Raw genomic sequence first — 24755 nt, forward strand, 5'->3', positions numbered from 1 at the left:
TCCTCTTCCTCTTCCTCTTCCTCTTCCTCTTCCTCTTCCTCTTCCTCCTCCTCCTCTCCTCGTCTTCCATCATTATTCGTTCGATCACCTCGTCGATGCCCGGGGTGAAAATATCGTCTAATTCCGGTTCTTTTTCTTCTTCCCTTCCTGGTAAAATGTAACATTTCGTTATTTCTTTTATTCGTTGCTAAATTTTTATTTTAAGTTATTTTTTAAAACTTACATGGCGTAAATACGGCCGAATCGGGTGAGCTTACAATTCTCACCTCCTCTTCTTCTACTGCTTCTTCTTCTTCTTCCACCTCCTCTTCTTCATCTAAAACAGCATAAATTATATTTGTTTTATTACACAAATATTGTAAGTGTTAGCTTTTACGTGTTATTATTAAATAGTCTCTTACCAGAAGATAAATCGATAACGGGGATGTCTGCGGGTGGTGCCTCGATTCTAGCTTTTCCTATAAAATTTAATATTTATAATATTCGTTATTTTTAATAATTAATTAATTTTATTATTTTTAACTTACGTGCTGGTACTGCCTTCTCCTCAGCAATGTTCTCTTCCGCTCGACGTCTCTGTCCTCGTCGGACCGGTTGGGCAACGGCAATGCGGTTCTCCACTATTAAATTAATTTAAATTTTAGTAATAAAAAAATTCCTGTAAAATTCGTAATTTATTGCATATCCCCGCAGGGTTCGCAATCTACTATCTTTTCTCTCACTTTAACTCTTTGGACCAACGGCTTAACGTCTTTCCGAAAGACGGAGCCCAGTTTTCTCAGCACAAGAGCCTATCTTGCACGGAAGGGCGCAGCTATCGGAAAAACATTCCATGCTTCATGTCTCTAGTGGACTCGAACCTGATTTCTCAGATTACGAGTCTGGCGTTCTACCACTAGACCACACTGCCGCTCTTTAAATTTTAGTAATAAACACCACTATATTAAAATTTTAAGGTACAATTTTTTATTTCTAACGTTTACCTATTCTTTCGGCGTTACGACGCAGGAATCTAGCTATATGGCCTCTTCCTGCGTCTTCTTCTTCGTGGCCAAAAACTTCGCGCATTTCTAACATGGAAAAAATGATGTCTACCAATCTTTCATTTCTCTTGCAGTAACCCAGTTCATGCATCACATATAACTGGGTACTGGAGCACCCGCGAAACGTCGTGCGAAAAGTCTATAATTCGCCTCTTTGTCGTTCGTCACGGCTTCCACAAACTCTCGTTGCACATCTGCATTTAAGCGATTGCTTAAATTGCAGCTCACTTTGAAAAACTTCACCAAAATTACGCGGAAAGACATTTTCGAAGCACTTCACTTGCCTGACTAACTAAAAGCGTGCAAGACGACTCCAGTACGATCGGACAAGTAAGGACTAACTCTTAGCTATAGCGTTACAGGCTATTTGTAGCCTGTTGAAAATATTTCAAAAAACTTATAGAATAAAAGTGTGACAAAAATTGTCTAATTAAGGCATTGGTTGGCAAATTCGAGGCTTTCCCCATTTTTTTCCCACCCTCCCTTACGTATGGAAGGGAAAAGATTTCGGAGAAAAAGTTATCTTATGCCATAAGTCCCCGTCTACAATAGGTGTTTTTTTAAGTCCTAAGCCTTATGCTTTATGCTCTACACGGTGACGTATTTCCGGCTTTGAGCGTTCCTTGCGATGCTCTAAGCCCTAAGCTCTAGACCCAAAGGGTGTTGACCAACTCCCATCTTTAAAAGCCTAGGACTTGAGACTTAGAACCTATGTAATTTCTCTCTAAAAACAAAGACTAGCTCTTAAGCACCTGTCTTGTAGATGGACACTAAACCCTTTTCCGTCTTGTTTACGAAAACATATTCTTTTATCTAAGGGCTTACAAAAAATTCTATATTAATTTCTAGTAATGTTTTATGCCAACATGTAACTAGAAGGATTTATTATCGCATCTCAGAAATTTATTGATTTATTGCTTTCAGTATAAAAAGAGATTGGTTAACTTTTATACAAAAACATACTTTTATCTAAGAACACAATCCTCCATTGAATTTTTTTACTAATGTTATATATCCCATCAACTAGAAGGATTTATCACTACACCCCGAAAAATTTATTGATTTATTGCTCCCAACATAAAAAGAGATCGGTTAAATTTTACACAAAAACATTTTTTTATCTAAAAACTTACAAAAGATCCTCTATTGAATTTTTTTACTAATGTTATACGTACCAGCATTTAATTAAAAGGATTTATTACTACAACTCGGAAAATTTATTGATTTATTGCTCCCAGCATAAAAAGAGATCAAATAGATTTTTGTTGTTTTGTCATTTCTTAGAAATATTTTAATTTAAAATTTAAAAATTTTTAACTATTGCACTTTTTGTATACAGTTGGAAAATTTGTGTTAAGGACATTCTCTCGTCCTTATACTACAGAAAATCGATTTTCTTAGGATTTTCTTGAAACTGTGAATATACGTTAATTTAGGTGTGCTTTATGCGTGGTATAAATTTCAGTACCTTTTCCGGTATAAAAAATAAAGATATTGAGCCTCAAAGTTTTAAAAAAAATTTTAAAATTTAATTTTTTTTAGTTTTGACATTTTTTTCCTTAGGTATATTAGAAATCGACGAGAGGAGCAACTTTGGTCCTCTTGGCCAACCTCGTATCTGTTACCGTTTGGCCTGGAAAACCTTTTCATTAGTAAAAGTTGAAACTTTGAGGCTCAGTATCTTGATTTTTTATACCGGAAGAGGTACTGAAATTTATACCACGCATAAAGCACACCTAAATTAACGTATATTCACAGTTTCAAGAAAATCGATTTTCTCTAGTATAAGGACGAGAGAACGTCCTTAAATGTAACATAAATCACATGTCCAAAACGGTCCACGCAAATTTTTGTGTTAATTTAACATAATATGGATGTGTTAAATGGTAACATTGATACTATGTAAATATTTTAACAGAAAAAAAATGTAATTTTGGTCGTAATTTGAAGTTAATTGTGTGTACAAATAACATAACTTTTATGTTGAAATTAACATATAAGAAATGTTTTTTTACATTTTACAAATGTAACAACTCAAACTTTTGATTAGTATAATGTGTAAAAGTTACACTGTTTATTTGTTAAAAGTTTATTTTTTAACAAAAGATTTATGTTAACATAACATTTTATTTTTGTTAAATGTAAATATAAGAAAATGTTATTTTTACATTCTAGTTGAAATGTTAATTTTTTATTAATATACATGTAAAGTGTTAGGTTTATAAATTATTATATATATTAAATAATTGAAATAAAAGCCGAGTTCCTCTTATAGTGACAATTCTATCTGGTTTTTGGACTGTTGTGATCCCTGTTTCGTCAACATTATAAATATCCTTTGCTTCGAATTTATATCTTTCAATGACATTCTGCAAATTGTCAAAGAACATATTTACATTAGTTTCGTTAAAACTAGTAGCACGAGACATACTGGTGGGTTGTGCACATCTTATAGATAGTTGTGGTTGTCTCTTCATAAAGTTTGTAAACCAATCTTTACTAACCATTTTGTTTTCTTGCCACTGAGATGGGTATGACAATTTATATTTGTTTGTCAACTCATATGCAAACTTTTTTATTTCTTTATAGGAGAAAAGCCGAAATATATATATATTTGATGCTCTTATTATATAATCTGCTATCATTTTTTCTTGGTCATCGCTAAAAACTTTGTTCCATGCTCTGTAACCTATCCTCGCCACAGAATTTTCACCATCTTTCGAAGCTTCTTCCCTTTTCTTCTTATATCTTGTCAAAGATATATGACGCAACTTATATTTCTTTGCAGCTGCTTGAATAGATGTTTATTTAAATCTTCGTATGCTTGTTCATAGACTGATACATCTCTATCAGTCTTTCTAACTCTGGTACGAGGCATTCTGAAATAATAATAGTTTAATTATAATCTAAAATGAAATAAACTGCAGCAGCCGGGGTCATGATGCCGTGCGTTAGCGTTACCACAGTCCACATACAACTTCCCGATTTTCCTTTACTCGCACTCGGCACTTTTCGAGCCAACGATAACTCAACCCATAGCTACCCAGACTAGATAGTCAATCATAATAGTTAATCACGGCGCGGGCGTCACCACGATTAGCGACGCCTCTTGTCCATTGGCTCCTGCACATACGTTTCCTGGGACGCGGAAACGCTTGCCGCGCGGCAATGAGCGGCGTCGAAACGCGTCGAGACTACGTCGAAACGTTTATTTTCGAAATCATATGCGCAGTCATCCCCACTTCTGTTATAGAGTAAAATCAACACTTCTTTTCTGTAAATTTTTACTTCTTATTTCTGTTAAAGAGTCAAATCAACACTCTTTTTCTGTAAATTTTAACACATTTAATAAATACGTTCAAATTGTGTTACTTTAACATATTTTTTTAATTATTTTAATAATTTTACATTTTATATTTGTTAAGTTCAATTAACATAGCAGACATATGTTAAATCTACACATGTATGTGTTGATTATTTAACACAAAAATTTTAACCAGCAGATTTTTTCACAAAAGTACAAAAATTTTCCAATTTAACCGAACATTTTATTAACAATTTCTCTTAGCTCCCTATAAACTCCCTATATATCGGAATTCGTAGTTTAAACTTTATCTTCTAAACAATTTAAATTACTTCATGCGCATGACTATACATATTTAGAAAAATCTAGAGTTTTCTAATGTTACGTCAGAACCCCGGAATTTAGGTATATTGGTTCGACGGATAGCGAAAAGGCTATCCAAGGGAGGGGGTTTGGGAAGACGTAACGAGATCTTTATGTTATCTCGGGTTCACGCTAGAAGGGCGCATGCCTCGAGCCGAATGCACTTTTCGAGAAACTCCAGTCGTGGGTTAACGTCCAAAAGGAACGCTATTACGCCTGCTGTGAGTTTCGTGCATTCGTGGTCCTATTTTTGGCCAAGGAAATTAATCTATATAACCAAGGATCGGACCTTGTGCGATTTTAGAGAGAGAGGGAGCTGAGGACGAGGCCTTATTTTAAGAAATGAATGGTAATACTTTTACAATTCATATACATTTAGTAATAACGAAAAGAATTTAGACACTTATTATGAAAAAAGAGATTCAGTAGAATTAACCAAAGTATAATTACAATACAATAGAAAGCAAATAATTATATCTACGTGTGTATATGTGTGAAGTGTGTGCGTGGGAAAGGCGCGGGTGTTACAATGGTATGGGGATCATCGAGCAGGATTTTGAGGGAAAAGAATCTGAATTAACTTGACATCCTGCTCGGTTTATTACAGAATCGTTATTATTGAATTTACATGGAAAGAAAGAAGAGAGAAATTAAATGGTGTAATGTATATACATATCGAGGATTATGCAAATTAAACAGGGAATTGAAAACATTTATATTAAATTAAATGTGGGCTGTATGTCGGACCGCAATAAAAATAAATAAGCAAATATGTCGTAGTTAAATGTACATAATTATTTAATTATATATATATATATATATATATATATATTACAAATCTGCGGTAGAGTTGAGACGAAATTTGAGAAATGAAATCCGAGGATTTGATAGACTTTTTGTAGAGAAAAAGGGTAAAGGTGAGAGAAAACTTGAGGAACTTAATACTTGCTGGCCCTTAGCGTCTTCTCCTCCCGACGGAGCTTCAAGATCTCGTGGGTCCGCAGATCGGCGGTGGTTTTCATCGGCATGGCGACCTCATGCTGAGGCTCAACGCGCACAGAATTTAGTTATAATAACGATAAGGTTGACAGCGCGAGTCGAGACTAGAAGCGATTGTTGAAACCGCGGGAGCAACAGAAATCTGTTTCACGTTTGAGTAAAAAGTACGGCTGGTAAATATGGCTTCAAGATAAGACGTCTCGGACTGGATCAGAAGTGACTCCAAGTGCGCAAAGTCACGATTTTTAATACAAAATTAAGGAGGCGGGATTATGTTTTAATCTAATTTGATTAGTGGAATTCTCTTCTGATCGTGACGTAAGTTTCGATTTTCCGCCTATCCTGGCGAGTTTCCCCAAAAATCGTCATTGTCTATGAGCAATTTTTAATTAGCGGCTATTCATTGGCGAGTACGTTATCACCTTGCCCTTTGACAGTCCCTTCCAGAGGCTTAACTTTATCAATCGCCGCGAGGCGTGGGTCTTAGGTCAAATCTGCGTTTCACGGAAAAGCGTGAGATCAGCTCGCCCGTGACCCGAGAGGTCACCCAGATTCTTATGGCGTTTTTAATTTATTGCGCCCTATGCCACGAAATTTCAAGATAATTGAAATTTTGTGCTTCATTTTGTGGAATTAGATGGATTGCGACAAACAAGTCTACAATTTGCCTATTTTATTAGGCTCGAGTCTTCTGGAAGGTTTCGTCATTTACTATTTAATGAGCAATGACAGTTGGAGTGCATCCACTTCGTCAATTGATAACCGCTATTTTATGGTTTCCGTCTGTTTCGTGTGATGAAATGAGTGATTCCACGAAAGAAAGAAATCGTGGGGCCAACAGGACGTAACAGTAATTTTTATCTGCGCGCGCAGACTAATTTTTCTAAAACGTTGCAGACGAAGTTAACGTTGACTAACGTTAGGAAGTCAAAATCATTCGAGTCTCATCGTTCGAAGCGACAAGTTCGCCAGTGAAAAAGTATAACTCTCTCATCTGACTTTTTGATTAGTGTGCCAGCCGATATTACGAAGAAATAAGAACAATGGCTAGTCACAGAGAAGACACTAATAATTCTGAGAAGCGGATGTTCACTCGCGATATTCCTGATAAGGGATGCGACTTCGAGAGAAGAAACGAGCAATTACATACACTGCTATCGACAACATATGGACTCAACAGTTCCCATACGAAGAGAATTCGTGTGGGTTTGCAAGCAACATCCAAGGGAGTTTTCGTGCCGTTGGTCGAATTAACCGCAACTATGCGGACGGCGTTTATTTCGACGAGAAATTGTGGCAGCAGTTTCAAGAGAACATAGGACTTGTGAGCGAATATTTAAATGGAGAAACCAAATTGAAGCCGAATTCTATCTCCATTAACAATATCTCCGTCAATTTTACCTACGGCCTACGGAGCAAGATCTATTTTGCTGGCATACAAGGAAAACGAGGAGAATACTTCCACCAGGACGGATCAACGAACAGACGAGGACAATTGTTCACCAAGAAACGAAGAAACGAAAAACATATGCAGTGGCAATTGTGATGCAGAATACTACATTTCTCGGACTGAAAAATATTGCGAAATGCATCGATGCACATTTATCACATTTAAAATCAGTGGCCGATAACGTCAACGATTGCGCGCGTTATCGATGAAAATATTGTAAAATTAACTCTCAGAGGAAATTACAACGACATTGAGCGTAATGTACGTACGCAAATAACCGATTTAACTTTCCTTGATATGTATTTTAATATAGTATTTTTAGAACTTATTTTGCTGCGCTTTACCGAAATCCGCCGTATAATTTTGTCGAATTGCGGATTGTAAATTTTATAACATTATTGTTTGAACAATTTATCTACAGCCTTGCTTTACAAGCGACTAAATTGTATTTTTTCCCATGAAGAAGAATTTGTAACAATAAACATTTTTTGTAACTTCTACTTTCATCTGTTTTTCTTCAATCCTCAAATCAGTTGTTTTCACGGCTACTCAAAATCAGCTGTTTTCACGGATACTCACAATCAGTTGTTTTCGCGGCTACTCACAATCAAAATAAAGTGACATTTCTGTTAGTATAAAATGGCAAACTGAAATCTTTTTTGTTATATCTGTAATGGGAGATTTCCTTTAAGAACAATGCTTTGTATTGATGGAGAAGAAAATTCTGGTAAACTAGAAATAGCTATTCATAGACGAAATGCTTTTAATTTGCCTCCTTTGGATGTAACTGATCGTACACGACTATGCCTTAATTATAATCGGTCAATTCTTGAAGAGATAAGAACTGTTGAACAAGATCCTGGCTGCTTGAGATTAAATGTTGTAACCCAAACTAACAACGACACTTGTCTCATTTGTAATGCCCAGTTTGATTTGCATCGACTTTCAATGGAGTGTAAGGCTAATGTTTTCATTTCTAGAAATATTTTTATTCCTAGCTGAAAATGTCAAATCATATAGACATCATTTGAATGATCGAGGTTATCTTCTACCACCTCTGTTAATTGGTTTACGTTTTGTCAATAGATCATATCTGATAAGAGGACCATAACTCCAAATATTCTTACAAAGTCTACGTGATGTAGCTATAAGTATGACCAGAATAGAAAATAAATATAGTTTCAATGATGAGGAGTTCAAAAGCTTTTGTCCTTTAACGAAAGAACAATTCCGAGAATTATTCACTTATTGCAATAGAGTCCCTTGTGCTGGTGGTTACAGATATGTCAGTAAAAAAGACCTATTACTTTTTTTATGTAAGTTGCGACAGGGACTTTTGAACGAATTCCTCATTCATATGTTCCAGTATTCGAGTAGACAAGCAACAAATATAGCTATTGCAACTGTGAGACAGTCTTTGATGTTGCGTTTTGTACCTAACAATATTGGCTTTGATGCTATAACACGCGACGTTTATATTGCTAGATATGTTACGGAATTCGCCAATAAGTTGTATAACCCGGAGCCTGATATTCCTCGAGTTATTGCAGCCATCGATGGTACTTACACTTTCATCCCAATAAGTACCAACTTCAGAGCACTACGACAGTCGTATTGCGTACACAAAAGCCGCCATTTAGTCAAACCGCACTTAATAGTTGCACCCGATAGCTACATTCTTGATATCCAAGGTCCATACTTTTTTGATAGTCGTAACAATGATGCTGCTATTTTACAAAACGAGTTTGATAGAGATGCTGAAAGAATGAGGCAATGATTTCAAGAGAACGATATATATTGTAATTGTTGATCGTGGATATCGAGATGCTACTGTATTATTAAATCGTGTGGGCATTTCTTGGAAGATGACAGCACAACTCGAACATGGCGAACATCACGTGGCTTAACACTGAAAATGCTAATGCTTCGCGTTTAGTTACGAAATCGAGGTGGGTAGTAGAAGCTAGAAATGGACATATTAAATCAATCTTTAAATTCTTTGATCAAGTCATACAAATCCAACATGTTCCACATATAGGAGACTTTTACCGGATAGCTGATGCAATAATTAATAAATATCACCCTCCTTTAACAATGGAAGGTCCTAATATTAAATTAGCTCAACTATTACTTAAAAAGGCAAAGGAACCAAACGTTCTTCAAGCACTTGTAGAAATAGAAAATCTTCACAGGCGAAACGCTCAAAGATGGATTCGTTTAGATGCAGCACACTTAGATGATTTCCCAATTCTAACAATTGACCATTTGAAGGATTTCACTTTTGGTACGTATCAAATAAAACTATCTCCTTCATATGTGCAAGATAAGTTACGTAGAGATGATGATGAAGAATACCAAATTAAGATGTTACAAGAAGACCGATTACCTTGGCCAGGTTTGATGAGAGTTAGAGTATATTCTAGATTTCGTAACGCGACGAAGATAGTTTATGAGTTTTTTTTATGTAATAAATAAATATTGAACATGCGAACCAGCCAACTAAGGCAAGAAGTTGATCCGACCAGCTAAGGCAAGGCCGAGGATTGTGTGTCAAACCATTAATGAGTTCCTACAAGAAGTGATGCAATCGATATCCTGAGGAATTTTGTCTTCGGTTATACTATTCTTGTGGACGATTTCCAGCATCTTGCACACTCTGGATAGCATATCGATCAACTCTTGAAGAAAGAGAAAATGACCAAGTGGAAGAGGAGGATAATCCGATAGAAGGTCATTATTATACTTGCAAATCTGGCGCTGGAACAGTCGGCACCTGTGCTGTCATATGGTACATAGGATATGCAAGACATCAGGAAAATATTCACTATCCTTCTGCAAGACTGATTCAGAGTGTGCAAGATGCTGGAAATCGTCCACAAGAATAGTATAACCGAAGACAAAATTCCTCAGGATATCGATTGCATCACCTCTTGTAGGAACTCATTAATGGTTTGACACACAATCCTCGGTCTTGCCTTAGCTGGTCGAATCAACCCTTCTTGCCTTAGTTGGCTGGTTCGCATGTTCAATATTTATTTATTACATAAAAAAAACTCATAAACTATCTTTATTGCTTATCCCCGCAGGGTTTGCAAGGCGTTTTTATAAGGAACGTTACCCAAACCTTTACACTACTACCCTTTTTCCTCTCACTTTAACCCTTTAGACCAACGGCTTAACGTCTCTTTCCGAAAGACGGAGCCCAGTTTGCTCTGCACAAGAGCCTATCTTGTACGGAGGGGCGCAGCTTCGGAAAAACATTCCATGTTTACATGGCTCTAGTGGACTCGGTAATTATTTAGTTTAGGGGCCTTACTTCAAATCTCGATGGCTTTTCTCCTCTGCACCCTCCCCCATGCATGTACTTTATAATTTCGTTTTACAACTTAGCATGTACTTTATGTTGTAAAGCGAGGTCCACGCAGCCTACCGGCGGAATGGGTGCGGGAGAGGGGGGGCCGAAAACCCCCCCCTCGCACCCCCCGTTGTGTGTGTGTGTGTGCTTTCCACGCATAATTAAACTAATGAAACTCCCAGCGTGAGACCTAACTGCTTGAATCGAGATGCTTGGTTATTCTGCACGATTGATTCATTTAAAATTGGCGCAGTTTTACATGCGCGTGCGACCACTGAGCATGCGCATGTGGCCGCAGGGCACGTTCAGTGTTGCTACATGTCGTCGGTATGACAGGAATCATAACCTGATTCCTGTCAATTTTAACGTTTAATATCTCGCGTCGCGGGGCAGAGCGACACTTTTTTCTGCCAGATTCTTTCGTTTCGTACAAAAACGCGTCGATTGAGCATATTTACATCGAGGTTTGAGGTGAGGCCCCTAAACTAAATAATTACCGTGGACTCGAACCTGGTTCCTCAGATTACGAGTCTGGCGCTCTACCACTAGACCACACTGCCGCCTTACTTATTTATTATATATATATATATGTAAAAATCGATTTTTATTTATTTCGTGAATAAATATCAATGTATCACTTATACTTATAACACACGTCTTACTACTGTGGATGACCGTATTTCACTACTTTGACCCTTTATATCTTGGGAAATATTGACTTTTGGGACTTGGTGCAATGATAACTTTTTATCAGCATGGCGAAAACTATAACATAGTGAAATTTCAGTCAATTTGACCGAAAACCATTTTTCCGTGGTTTTGTGCAGGGTCCTTTTTCGAATGTGCTCAATAATAAAAACTTTTATTTAAAACGGAATAATTTCGTCACGTCAGGTACGAACTTGTCCGTTCCTGTTTTACAACCTTATTTCGCAGGAAATAAGTCTCACGTAGGCAAATTTTTGAAGCCAAGCGTATTTGATTATTTCGTAAACTCTTTGTCCAGACATAAGTCCTAAAAATACACGGTCATAAATCATGAAAACTATTCTCTAAAACAGCGAACACAAAGCGAACCTGGAGGTCGATTCTGTATCCGTTCTTTTTTCTTCCCCTACCCTCGAAGCAAAACACTCTTAAAAATTCCACTTTCCGTTTTCAGCATCTTAGCGTCCTATCCTTTTTTGAGCTTAGCGTCGTCTAACACGTGCTCTTGCCAAAATGACGCTGGTCGGCTTTTCCGCTATTTTTCTGCGTGACTTCAGCGTTGTCCACCACTTGCAGTCCCAAAAAGACGCTGGACACCTTAGGCGGGAGAGCCAGTCAGACGCTGGATAGGTATGGGGTATCCAATCAAAACGCTCCATTTAGTTACTATTTTGAATCCGACATTTTTGTTTCGTAGTCGTCTACCACGTGCAGTCCCAAAAAGACACTAGACACCTTAGGTGGGAGAGCCAATCAGACGCTGGGTAGGTATGGGGTATCCAATCAAAACGCTCCATTTAAATCCGCCATTTTTGTCTTCTAGTCTTCCACCACGTGCTATTCCCTCAATCCCGCCAGACACCTCAGGGGGGAAGGCCAATCAGACGCTGGGTAGGTATGAGGTATCCAATCAAAACGCGCCATTTAATTACCTCGTTACTCCCACCCCCACGCGGCAGCCAATTAGAGCGCTTCGAGCTCACGTGGGCAGACCGTCTGGCCACGCCTCTGGCGCCAGAGGGGTCAGTGATGGGGGTTTGTTTTGATTCCCCATACCTACCCAAGTGGGTAGGAGTAGTAAGTCTACTCCTACTTATTGCCGTCGCTGTCTCGCGACCGGTGGACATTATTGCGTCTTGTGCGTGTTTTACTGTGCACAAGTGTGCCAACTAATTGTTAGCGCCACAAGTGCGCCCACTAATTGCAAACGCCACAAGTGCGCTCATACATATTGCCGTCGCTGTGTTGCGACCGGCGAACACTCACGCGTCACGTGCACCTTCGCAACCGGTGAACACTCTCGCGTCATGTGCACGCTGTATATTTAAAACTGTTACCGCGCCTAATTACTGTAAAGGTGCGTCGATCGTAAATCGTCACCTCCTATGTTAAGACTTTTATTAAACTGATGCTTTGCACTATTGTTAACAACATTAGTGTCCTCACTCTACCGCACGCCTTATCCCTGTCGGGGTAGAACCCACGCTTACGCTAATTGGCGCTATGGAGTTACGCCTGGAAACGCCAACAATATGCTTTTGGTACAATCGCCATATATTTTATGTAGAATTTTGGGATAGTATTCTACAAGTAATTTTTTTGAACTAATAAAATAGGTTGGCGGAAGTTTAAAAAAATAAAATATTGTTTTTTTTTAATTATGATATGCTTTTTGTACCATTGCCATATTTTTTTGTAGAATTTTAGAGACGGAATTCTATAACAAGTAATTTTTTCGAACCAATATGTTGGGCTGAGGTTAGGATAGAACACACACACTGATTATATGTAATATAAAGCAACTTATTTATTCGGTATAATGACTCGCAGAATAAACGCAGTGTGCGTACAATACGAGAGTGCATCGACTCAGGGGATGCTGAGCGATATACATATATAAAAAGAGTAGCGCCACGGTACTGCTTCCTCATAGAGGAAGCTTTGTTTTCGTAAAAAAAATTTTTTTTGAGTTGCTTTTGCCAATGTGTTCAGAATGTTCTAAAACGTCGAAAAATCGCTATTTTAAAAAATGTCGGTATGTGTGTATGTGTGTATGTGTGTATGTATGTGCCAAATTTACCGAAATTTCTATAACTCCAGAACTAATCAACCAAATCTTAACGAATTATATATGAAATAGGGGTAGAAAAAACTGAAGAATATATAGAATTAATAAAAATTGCTAATAATCAAGGGGTTCTTTTTTAATAAAATTTTGAATTTTTGCAGAAATGTTTGTTTATGCTTTAATTTCCGCAAATTTGGACATATCGATCTATTTCTAATTTTATTATATTTTTCAGTTTTTTCTACCCCTATTTCATATATAATTCTTTAAGATTTGGTTGATTAGACTCAGCTTTATACGTAATCAAAGGTCCCTAATTTTTAGAAAAATGTCTTTAATAGCTTTAACTTCTGTAAATTTTAAGATATTTTGCAAGTAGAAATCTTTGCTCACAAAGCTTCCTCTATGAGGAAGCCAAAACAAATAAAGGAAGCTTTGTGAGCAAAGGTTTCTACTTGCACACTTAAAAACTATGAGGAAGCAATGTGCAGGTTTCTTCTTGCACACTTTACTTGTTTTTATTTTAATTCACTTTATTGTATTATTTTTCTAGTACCTGCACCTATTTATTTAATCAATTCCGGAAAATTACTTGTTGTAATATTCCATTCCAAGATTCTAAACAAAAATATGGCGATAATACCAAAAAACTATGATAATTTTGAAAAAAATTCTGTTTTTTAAAGTACCTTCCATTTATTTTATTGGTTCGAAAAAATTACTTGTTATAGAATACCGTCTCAAAATTCTACAAAAAATATGGCAATGGTACAAAAAGCATATCATAATTTTAAAAAATACAAAACAATATTTTATTTTTTTAAACTTCTGCCTATTTATTTTATTGGTTCAAAAAAATTACTTGTAGAATACTATCCCAAAATTCTACATAAAATATATGGCGATCATACCAAAGGCATATCATATTTAAAAAAAAAAAAATAAAAAAAAATAGTTTATTTTTTTAAAGTATCGCCTACCCCCCATTTTATTGCTTCCAAAAAATTATATCTGATAAAAAACTACTCCAAGATTCTACAAAAATTTTTTCGTAATTGTACCAGAAAGATATTGGGACTAAAAAAGAGCAAGAACATTTATTTATTTTTTTTATCAATGTTTCTATCAGAAACCTTTCCCAAATTTTCCACAAATGTGTCTCAATGATATCTACAACATATTAAAATTTCATCAAAATTGGTTAAGCCGATCAAAAAATATAAATTATTTTCAAAATTTTTATTTTTATTTTTTACATCAAAACGGTTCAATATTAAGGGCTAATATTTGACTAAATTGTAAGTGACACTAATAGCAATCAAAACAAAAAAAATCAGCATAATCCGTGTGCGAGCACATTGATCCTTCTTATCCGGCTACGGCCTTTTCGAGTCAAGTAACGTGTTGTGAGATGATATAGGTTGTAGAATAGAAATAATGTTTTCTTTGTACAGATTGAATCTAAATTGGACGAGCAATATCTAATAGTGAAAGGGAAAAATGTCAGTTGGTATAGACCTACGAATCTCAAAACATTGCTTGCTCTTAAGGAACAGTATCCAAATGCTAAGATTGTCATCGGTAACACGGAAATCGGTTCGTATATTTCCCTTTCGTACATATTGCGATGTCAGAATATAAGAAATCATTTTATACTGGTACAGGGGTTGAAATGAAGTTTAAACATTTAATATACCCAATACTTATACAACCGACGCAAATCAAAGAAATGAATGGAATTATTGAAATACCAGAGGCATTAAGAGTGGGTGCGAGTGTGACTTTAGTCGAGCTTGAAGAAACATTAAGATACTATATTCAAATAAAACCTGGTAATATATATCTAGAATTATATTTATTAATATTATAATTAAAAGTTTAAATGCATAAACAATTTAATGTGTATAAACAATTATAACTATAATCATTATGATGTAATTGTCATTTGACAATAATATTATCTAATGTAAAAAATTATGTAAAAAGATAATTATATGTTGGATATAACATAAAATTATAATGTTATCCCGATAGAATATAATACAAGGATCTTCAGGGAAATAATAAATATGTTACATTGGTTTGCTGGAAAACAGATAAGAAATGTTGCTGTAAGTATGGGTGTCTTTCTGATGCATTATAATTGTTATTTATAATAATTTTATTTGAATAACAAATCTTTCTCGATTAGGCTGTGGGTGGCAACATAATGACTGGTAGTCCAATATCAGATTTAAATCCAATCTTTATGGCTGCGTGTATTAAATTAAATTTATGCAGTTTAAACCATGACAGTCGAACCATACCAATGGATCATACCTTTTTCGTCGGATATCGACGTAACATTGTTTTACCTGAGGAAGTACTAGTTTCTATTGACATTCCCTTCACGAAAGAGGTAAAAAGTAATAATAAAAGTGCTAATAAATAACTTTGTCACGGCAATGAAGATCGTTTCTCGCCTTTATATTTTTGCAGAATCAATACTTTATTGCCTACAAACAAGCGAAGAGGCGAGATGATGATATTGCCATAGTCAACATGGCCTTAAATGTATATTTCGTTCCTGATACGAGTATAATTCAAGAAGCGCTTATTGCATTCGGTGGGATGGCACCTACTACGATCTTAGCGAGACAAACTTGTCAGAAAATAATTGGAAGGTATAATATTATTAATATCATCAAATAATTATACATTATGTTTCAATATACAGGATTCCTAAGTAAGTAAAAAAATTGAAGGAGATATTCCGTGGCTTTCCTAAGAGCACAGTTGACGGAAAGTCGACGGCAAGTCGACTTTTATAAGTCGACTTCTAGTCGACTTCTAAAAATGACGGAAAGTCGACTTCTAAATAGTTTACTTATAAAAGTCGACGGAAAGTCGACTTCTAAATAGTCGACTTATAAAAAGACAGAAAATAGTCTAGCAGTCATTTTTATTTTATATTAAACGGCGCGTCATGCATCATCAATATGGCGGCGAATCTCGAGGAGGAGCAGAGCTTACGCGAGCGCGAGGAATACGTGCCGAGACAGGACACGATAAGACGTCGTAAAGCGCCGCGCTATCAACCACCGTCACGAAACGTCGTCGTCGTCGTCATTTACAGTCCTCGTCATCATTGTCTTCCCGTTGACTTCCTTCGATACTTATTTCGATAGTTTCTCCAGCAGGGGGTTGATTAATTGTGTATCTTGAAATGATGAGGTAAAATTACAAAAGTGAGGCAATTCATTAGCGTATCTACGATTTTATTTATCAAAATCTAGTAAAATCTGTTCACTTTTGTCATTTTCACCTTGTTTCAAGATACGACCTCCAGACGTACGCGGCGGTTTATTTTATCAACGTTAAAAGTTGGCGGGAAGTCGACTTTTCGTCATGACGAGAAGTCGACTTTTTGTTATGACGGGAAGTCGACTTTTAATCGACGGTTTTTGAGACATTCACCGATTTGAAGTCGACTTTCGTCCTTAAAAAAGTCGACTTCTCTGCCAAGTCAGTTTCGGTAGAAGTCGACTTTTTGCTCTTAGGGTTGTTTTAGAAAAAAAGTCCTATTATAAACGTATGCCCTAAACTGCTTCATTTTCAAAATACAGGGTGTCAAAGACGCACGTCCCTGGTGGATCTAAAAATGTTTTATTGGAAAATGGTAACTTAATACCAGGTGTACATACACATACCAAATTTAAATAAAATATCTTTAAACGTTTTCTAGATTTTTGTTCATGTATTTTTTCACAACTTTGACATCCTGTATTTTGAAAAAAAAGCAGTTTAGGGCATATATTTGTAGGACCTTTTTTTCCTAAGATAAGCCACAGAATATCCTCCACGATTCAGCTTAGACCATAAATGGCGATTTAGTTTAGCACAATATTTATACTCCAATAACCATATCTGTGGAGACAGATGTAGGCAACAAATTTTGTTTGCAGAAAGGCAGTAGAAGAGAAACAAACTTTATCATTGCAAACATTGTTAGCAGAATTCCAGCAGATATTTACTAATATCTGTCGGCAGACTATATGACGGAGAGATGTCAATAAGGCCGTTTTTTGGCCCACGTCAGAATCGCTCCAAACAGTGGTATTTTCTTTCTACCGATGTAGCTCACAACCTCCTAGAACCGTTTGCTGTCCGAGCAATTAGAGGCTGAGAACGGGCAACTTGAAATCTCAAAAATCAATGAAGTTTTTCACATGGTGGTAGTGCCGGTCTCATTTCAGCATGTCATTGTTGAGCTACATCGGTAGAAAAAAAATACCACAGTTTGGAGCAATTTTGACGTGGGCCAAAAAACGGCCTTATTGACACCCCTCCAGCGATAAACAACAAGTAAGTGGTGACGAGATTGTCGGGGTAAACACTAAGCAGCTTATCGCAAACATTATCAGCAAACTGTTTGTAGAAATGCAACAGTATCTGCTAATCATAATATACATCAGATTGGCGGCAAAGTATAAACAGTAGTGACAGTAAGCGTCAGCCTTAAGGCTTTGGCACATAGAAAAACTTAAGCAGTAAAACCCAAGCAGTAAGCAAATCAGCCAATCACAGTCAAGAACTTAAGGCACGGCCCTAAGCGGTAGCGAATCCATACTGTTGATTTCTTACTGCTTAAGTTTTACTGCTTAAGTTTTTTTATGTGCCAAGGCCCTTTACCTTTGATGTAGTAGTTGCCAGGTCACATGACTCGCCGCCATCTTCCTGATTACATGAACGCTTAAGAGAGAAAGAGAGAGAAGTATCTTTCTCTTTGTCATACATACAGGCCGCCATATTCCTGGTGTACCCTTACTAACTGGCAATGGGACTAAAAACGTTCACTATCACTACTGTTTATACTGTGTTGGCGGTCAATAGCGAGCAGGTATGTCGAATACGTTGACGACCACTGAAATATGTACATACCGGAACGCGCACTGCCTGTGCTACAGCTAAGCGGAAAACAAGGGTGAGATAAACTGCTTCAGGGTAGAGATCCTTAACCAGAGATTAGACAAACCGTTAAGCCAAATGCCAATATTTTTGATCGCTATTTAGTCCCGAATTGAAAGGTCGCTGACTAAGTTAACAAAAAATAATTTTATCGTACTTTATTATTTTGAATTTAAATGGAGTTGCAAGATTATTTTTTAAAAAATATAGAAAATTTTTTAAAAATATTTTTTTTTAATATAGAAAAATAGATCAATTAAATATTTAATATTATTCCTTTTTTCACCGCTTTATGTTGTAATGCAAGTATATAAATTTATAATTGCAAAAGACAAGGACAAATCAAAAAAGGTTTCATTATAAGACAATAAGGGCCTCCGCACAATGAAAAATATAAGGAACAAGAAACAGATATTAGCGATTAGAAATAAGAAATCAGGAATAAAGCTGGTGTAACATCAATACACGGCTTTCGATAGGTTAAAAATCTGGTAATTATGCATATTAAGACCCCACTCGCCAATGACCTTGACCTTGACATATATTGTCAAGGTCATGACCCTGAGTAACCTTGACCTTGAAAAAAGTGGCGGTCACGATCCGTTCAAAAGTTACGAAGCATTAAAGTTTTCGCTTTGTAAAATTAGTTCCCGGGAAAAAAAGATTATATATAATTATATATAAATATATATGATTATATATAATGCAATTATATATGAATTTTGTCTCTATATGATCATACCCAGATAGCAAAATGTTAGCAGAATGCGCGCAGATTGGCAGCAAATTTGATCAAAATCCCACACCAAAACCATAGCCATCTGTGTCCGCATTAAGCTCGTATTCTATCGATAGAGCTTGCTGACAGACAATGTAAGCAGATTGCCAACAGAAACCGCGCAGACAAAACAGCCTGCATACAAAACCTGGCAGCAAAAACAAAGCAGAGCTTGCGCGCTCGACCTGAGAACAGATTGGCAGCAAAAACCGAGCAGATTTATCCATACCCATACAGCACAAAATATTTTTTAAATATTTTTTAGAAAGATTAAAATAATTTACAAAAATATTTTTTAAATGTTTCTATGTCCACCAGATTATGTCAGCAAAATATTTTCGAAAATATTTTTAAAAGATTGCAAATAAATATATACAATAATATTTGTAAAATCTTTCTATCAGAAATATTGCTTCGAAAAATAAAATATATATGTTTAATCCAATCAGCAATAATTGTTTCACGTTTGAAAGATTTTTTTAATATTTAAAAAATATACATTACACACAATATACTTTACATCTTACTTTAGAAAATATTATTTTGCATATCTATATCATTGCAGCAATTTTGGTTGAGCCTTGCGTTGTATTGCTGACAAAGATATGTCTCGTAGATGTTATGATTTTGCTTCGCAGGAGGCCTGCTTATATTAGCCCTCTGAAATTTACTTACGAGTTAGTCTTACCATTATGCGCCGCTTAGTAGCGTCGTTGCAAACTATCACGGAAAGGATCTGTTCGGTTTTTGCTGCCACTCTGTTCTCAAGTCATACGCGCAGGCTCTGCTCGATCTTTGTTGTCAATCTGCTGCCAAGTATATGTGCAGGCTCTGCGCGGTTTCTGCTGCCAATCTGCTCACATTGCCTGTCAGCAGGCTCTGTCGCATTTCTGGCTACAGTTTGACAACATCATCTGATAGAGCAGTTTCCGCGTGCAATTTGTTGCCTTTCTGATACCAAAAATTTAATGCAGACTCTGCTTGGAATCTGCTGCTCAGGTTTGGCTACCTGGGTATATACCCAGATAACAGAGTGCGTCAAATGATGTTACAATGCCGTCGAAGTGACGTCTCTAACGACAACAATCCGTCACTTTAACTGCACTATTACGCCACTTGATGCCACTCTACTATCTGATGGGTAATTATATATTATATCACACGTGCGTGGAAAGTGGCCCAATAACATTACCACACTGTTTCGACTCGTGTTTGGACCTGGCCATCCGTCGCACAGATGACGCGCGCGCAATAATGGGCCACTTTCCACGCACTTTGTAATATAAAATAGGGTGTGTAACACGTGCGGGATGAGAATTGGACACTCGTGCGGGTGATCGCACGAGCCGAAGGCTCGTGCGTCCACTCCGCACTCGTGTCCAATTCTCAACTTCCCGCACTTGTTACACAAATAACTATAATCATATATAATCATATATGAACATATATAATGAGATTATATGTATGTAAATAGATATAATCATATATATGACCATATATAGTCAAAATATATTGAAAAAGAACTGTAAACTTCGATAATAAAGCATTGATAAATTGAGATTTATATTTTTTCAAAAGCTATAGAATCAAAAGTGAAATGATTTAATCCATATATTATAACTTTGGCACTGTTTGACGTGAGACATTTTTATATCACTGTCTGTCAAATTTTACGTACGACAAACGAATCTTATCGAATACCATCTATTGGATAATTTGAATTTAAAGTTTATATATGATTATATATAATCATCCCAGATAGCACAAGACGTCCTCAGGATCGTCCTGAATATGTCCAGGATATCCTGGGATATTTAGTTGTTTTCCATATAGCCAATAACATCCTCGGAAAATCCGAAGGACATATATTGTCGTAAATATTTTATATAAAAATTTTATTTTATTTCATTAATTGTAAAATACTTAAAGTAATTTCAGAATGTTAAGTAGCGTAATAAATTATACATTTTTCATAAATGTCCACTAGACTTAAATAATCCTAAAATTCATAAAAAATTCTAAAATCATCTTACATCATCCAGGATATCTTGAGGAGTATCGCAGGATATCCTGAGTATATCCTATAAAACTCCTCAGGACATCCTGGACATATTTTGGATGATTTTAAGATATCTTTTACGTATTTGGAACGAGTGAAAATAGCAATAACTGATTGTAGAGAAACAAAAATATCTAGAGCTATACATATATTAGCTCTTTATTCAGTGTATTGAATTTTTACCCTACAACAATGATATAACTAAAAAATTGTCATTTTTGAACTGTTTGCAAAAAAAGGGTGAAAATTATATATATGTTAAGAATCTAACGCTCGAAAAGTGAAAGCGAGCGTTGGGAATATTCGAGAACGCTCCATTTGCTCCAAAACGCGTTTATTTGCCTTCCCCCCGGTTTTTTTGGTGTTTTCGCTCGCGCCCGGACCACAGGTGTACATCGCGTGATCGTTCGTACTGCGACCAATAGTTTGGTCGCTCGACGATTTGGAGCCAATCAGCGTTTCTCACGTCTCGAAATTCCTCGCGGAAAAGTTCGGAGCTCCGGCCGCGATCGTTTTGCTTACTCCGGCCGGGAGCTTAGTGAGCCATCACAATTCGTACGCGACACTTGTGTTTGTCGATATCGAAAACGGAGTCGAATCGTAGCGAATACGAAGTGGTGTAATTGCGAGTGCGATATTACCACGCGAATATTCTGACATTGTAACCAGCTTTGAATAAAGTCTTGTCTCGTTTTAAACGAGATACTGACTTTTTTTGTGCTCTCCTCGGCGCAGCGCGCGAAAACATCGAGCGGTCCACTAACAATATATATCTTCTATATATATAAAATAGAATGTCTGTATGTATGTTCTTTACACACTCTTAAACTATTCGACCGAATTTTTACCATAAGTATATGAAATAGAGGTAGAATTTTCCGGGGAGTGTTATAGAGTGTATAGTTTTTCGTCACCGATCTTTTTGGGAACCGGTATCCGAAATTTTTCCAATTTTTCGGGAAATAATTGACCGAATTTTAAAGAATTATACATATAAAACAGGAGTAGGATTTTCCGGGGAGTGCCATAAAGTGTATAATTTTTCGTTACCGATCTTTTGGGACACCGGCATCAGAAATTTTTCAAATTTTTCAGGAAATAATTGACCGAATCTTAAAGAATTGTATATAAAACAGGGGTAGAATTTCCCGAGGAGTGCTATAAACTGTATAGATTTTTGTTACCGATCTTTTTTGGAACCGGTATCCGAAATTTTTCCAATTTTTCGAGAAATAATTGATCGAATCTTAAAGAATTTATATATAAAACAGGAGTAGAATTTCCCGGGGAGTGCTATAAAGTGTATAATTTTTTGTTATCAATCTTTTTGGAAACCGGTATCAAAAAATTTTCCAATTTTTCTGGAAATAATTGACCGAGTAGAAAAAGATTGGTTACGACATGTTTAATCCATGAACACTCCTTATGTTTGTTCACAATAAGGATATTGAAACATAAATGAAGTCGTTTTAAGAAAAACGACTCCCAGGCGAAGCCCGGGTAACCAGCTAGTATATATATACAAGAGTGATCCTTAAAAAGGGTAATTTTGAATTTTGACTGCTCGAACGGTTCGGAAGGCTCGAAATAAATAAAAAAAAATCTGTGCCAAAGGGCAGCTTCCTATCTCAATTTTAACACGTGCCGCAGAGCACTTAAATTTTCCTATTAATATCAAATAGCAAATAATTTTAGTATGAATGCAATAACAATCGGAAAAATTTGAAACTTGGCAATTTTCTTACCTATAGTTGTACCTATCTTCTGATCTTGTATGTTATGGACATTTTTTAGGCGTCTGAAGGGAAAGATTCTAAAAGTGAAATCGAGCTATTACCAATCAGCAATAATTGTTTTATGTTTGGAAGATTTTTTTAATATCTGAAAAATATATATCTTGATATTTCAAAAATATACACATCTTGCGAATGTCACGATTTTGCTTTGCCGGAGACCTGCTTATATTAGCCCTCAACTGAAATCTTCTTACGAGTTAGTCTTACCATTATGCGCCGCCTAGTGGCGTCGTTCCAAACTAGCACAATGACATCCTCTGGAAATCCGAAGGACATCCAGGAAAAATGCGCTACCATGCATCTTTCTTAATTAAGAATATTTCATAATATTTCAAAAATATTTGAAAAAAGATCATAGAACCAATAATAAATTTAAAATATTTTTAAATGTTTTGGAACGAGATTATAAAACAATAAATATGTAGATTTAAATTAATATTTAAAAAATATATTTCAAATATTTAAGAAAATAATGTCTGAGTGATAAAGAAGAACATAATATATATAATATTATATAATTTTCAAACTTTTTTTGCAAACAGTTCAAAAATGACAATTTTTTAATTGTGTCATTGTTGTAGGGTAAAAATTCAATACACTGAATAAAGAGCTAATATATGTATAGCTCTAGATATTTTTGTTTCTCTACAATCAGTTATTGCTATTTTCACTCATTATCCAAATACGTAAAAGATATCCTAAAATCATCCAAAATGTGTCCAGGATGTCTTGAGGAGTTTTATAGGATATACTCAGGATATCCTGCGATACTCCTCAAGATATCCTGGACATGCGTAAGATGATTTTAGGATTTTTTATGAATTTTAGGATTTATTTAAGTCTAGTGGACATTTATGAAAAATTTATCATTTATTACGGTACTTAAAATTCTGAAATTACTTTAAATATTTTACAATTAATGAAATAAAATAAAATATTTATATAAAATTTACGACAATATATGTCCTGGATGTCCTTCAGATTTTTCAAGGATGTTATTGGCTATCTGGAAAACAACTAAATGTCCTGAAAATATCCCAGGCTAGCCTGGACATATTCAGGACGATCCTGAGGACGTCTTGTGCTATCTGGGTAATCATATAGAGTTATATATACTTCCATATGAATCTTATATCAAGAGACAGTGTCTCGCGCCAAGTACGCGCGGAGCGAGACGCACCGTGACTCATTTACGCGAACGCACGAGTTGGGAGTATCCGAGATTTTGAGGTCTCAATAACGAGTGAACGGATGAAGTTCTAAGTAGGCTTGATCGATAGCTTGGGGTCGATTTATAAATAAGTGTTTTTATTTCTCCGCTACGTGAGACTTTTTTGTACAGAATTCCTAGACAAACAACTTCCATTCGAAACATTTTTTCGTTTCTCTATCCGTTTTCCAGAATTCAGCAAAAACTTTTTTTGAGGGTAGTTTTACCTCTTTAAAAAATTAAGCAACAAGGATGGAAGGGGTGAATTTTTAGTACAGTGGTCAGAGAACCATTCGGACTAATTCTATTCAAAATACCACTATTATCAAAGAAGTTTTAACTTCCTTTTTGTGTCTATTGTACTTGGACAATATTGGGAATTTGGCCACTTTGACCCCTCGTATCTCCAAAACTAACTCTATGCTCAACTTCAAATTTTTTTGAGATTAATGTCCCATCATATAGCATCGTTTGGCATACAATTTCATTCGAATTTCGAGAGCCACCAAAATAGGCTAAAAAAGTGCGATTTTGGGGCCACTCTTTGATCCGTGATTTAAAGCTGCTATAATTAAAAAAATCACTTTTAATTTGTGAATTGCACTGGCTTTATTTCATAATTAAAATTTGATTTGTGAATTACACAGGCTTTAATTCACAAATAAATTTTGATTT

General features: G+C 35.9%; 1 protein-coding gene across 1 annotated transcript in view; it reads left to right on the plus strand.

The window, feature by feature from the left end:
- LOC112467441 (xanthine dehydrogenase-like) overlaps positions 1-24755 on the plus strand; it is a 67810-nt gene that overhangs the window by 36355 nt on the left and 6700 nt on the right. The window contains exons 6-10 of the mRNA XM_025036072.1: positions 14745-14886; positions 14955-15122; positions 15325-15401; positions 15482-15688; positions 15769-15953. Coding sequence (XP_024891840.1) covers positions 14745-14886; positions 14955-15122; positions 15325-15401; positions 15482-15688; positions 15769-15953 — 779 coding nt within the window. The remainder of the gene's footprint in view (positions 1-14744; positions 14887-14954; positions 15123-15324; positions 15402-15481; positions 15689-15768; positions 15954-24755) is intronic.

The sequence above is a fragment of the Temnothorax curvispinosus genome, unplaced genomic scaffold (genome assembly GCF_003070985.1).
Source record: "Temnothorax curvispinosus isolate PA1 unplaced genomic scaffold, ASM307098v1 QBEX01017357.1, whole genome shotgun sequence".
NCBI lineage: Eukaryota > Metazoa > Arthropoda > Insecta > Hymenoptera > Formicidae > Temnothorax > Temnothorax curvispinosus.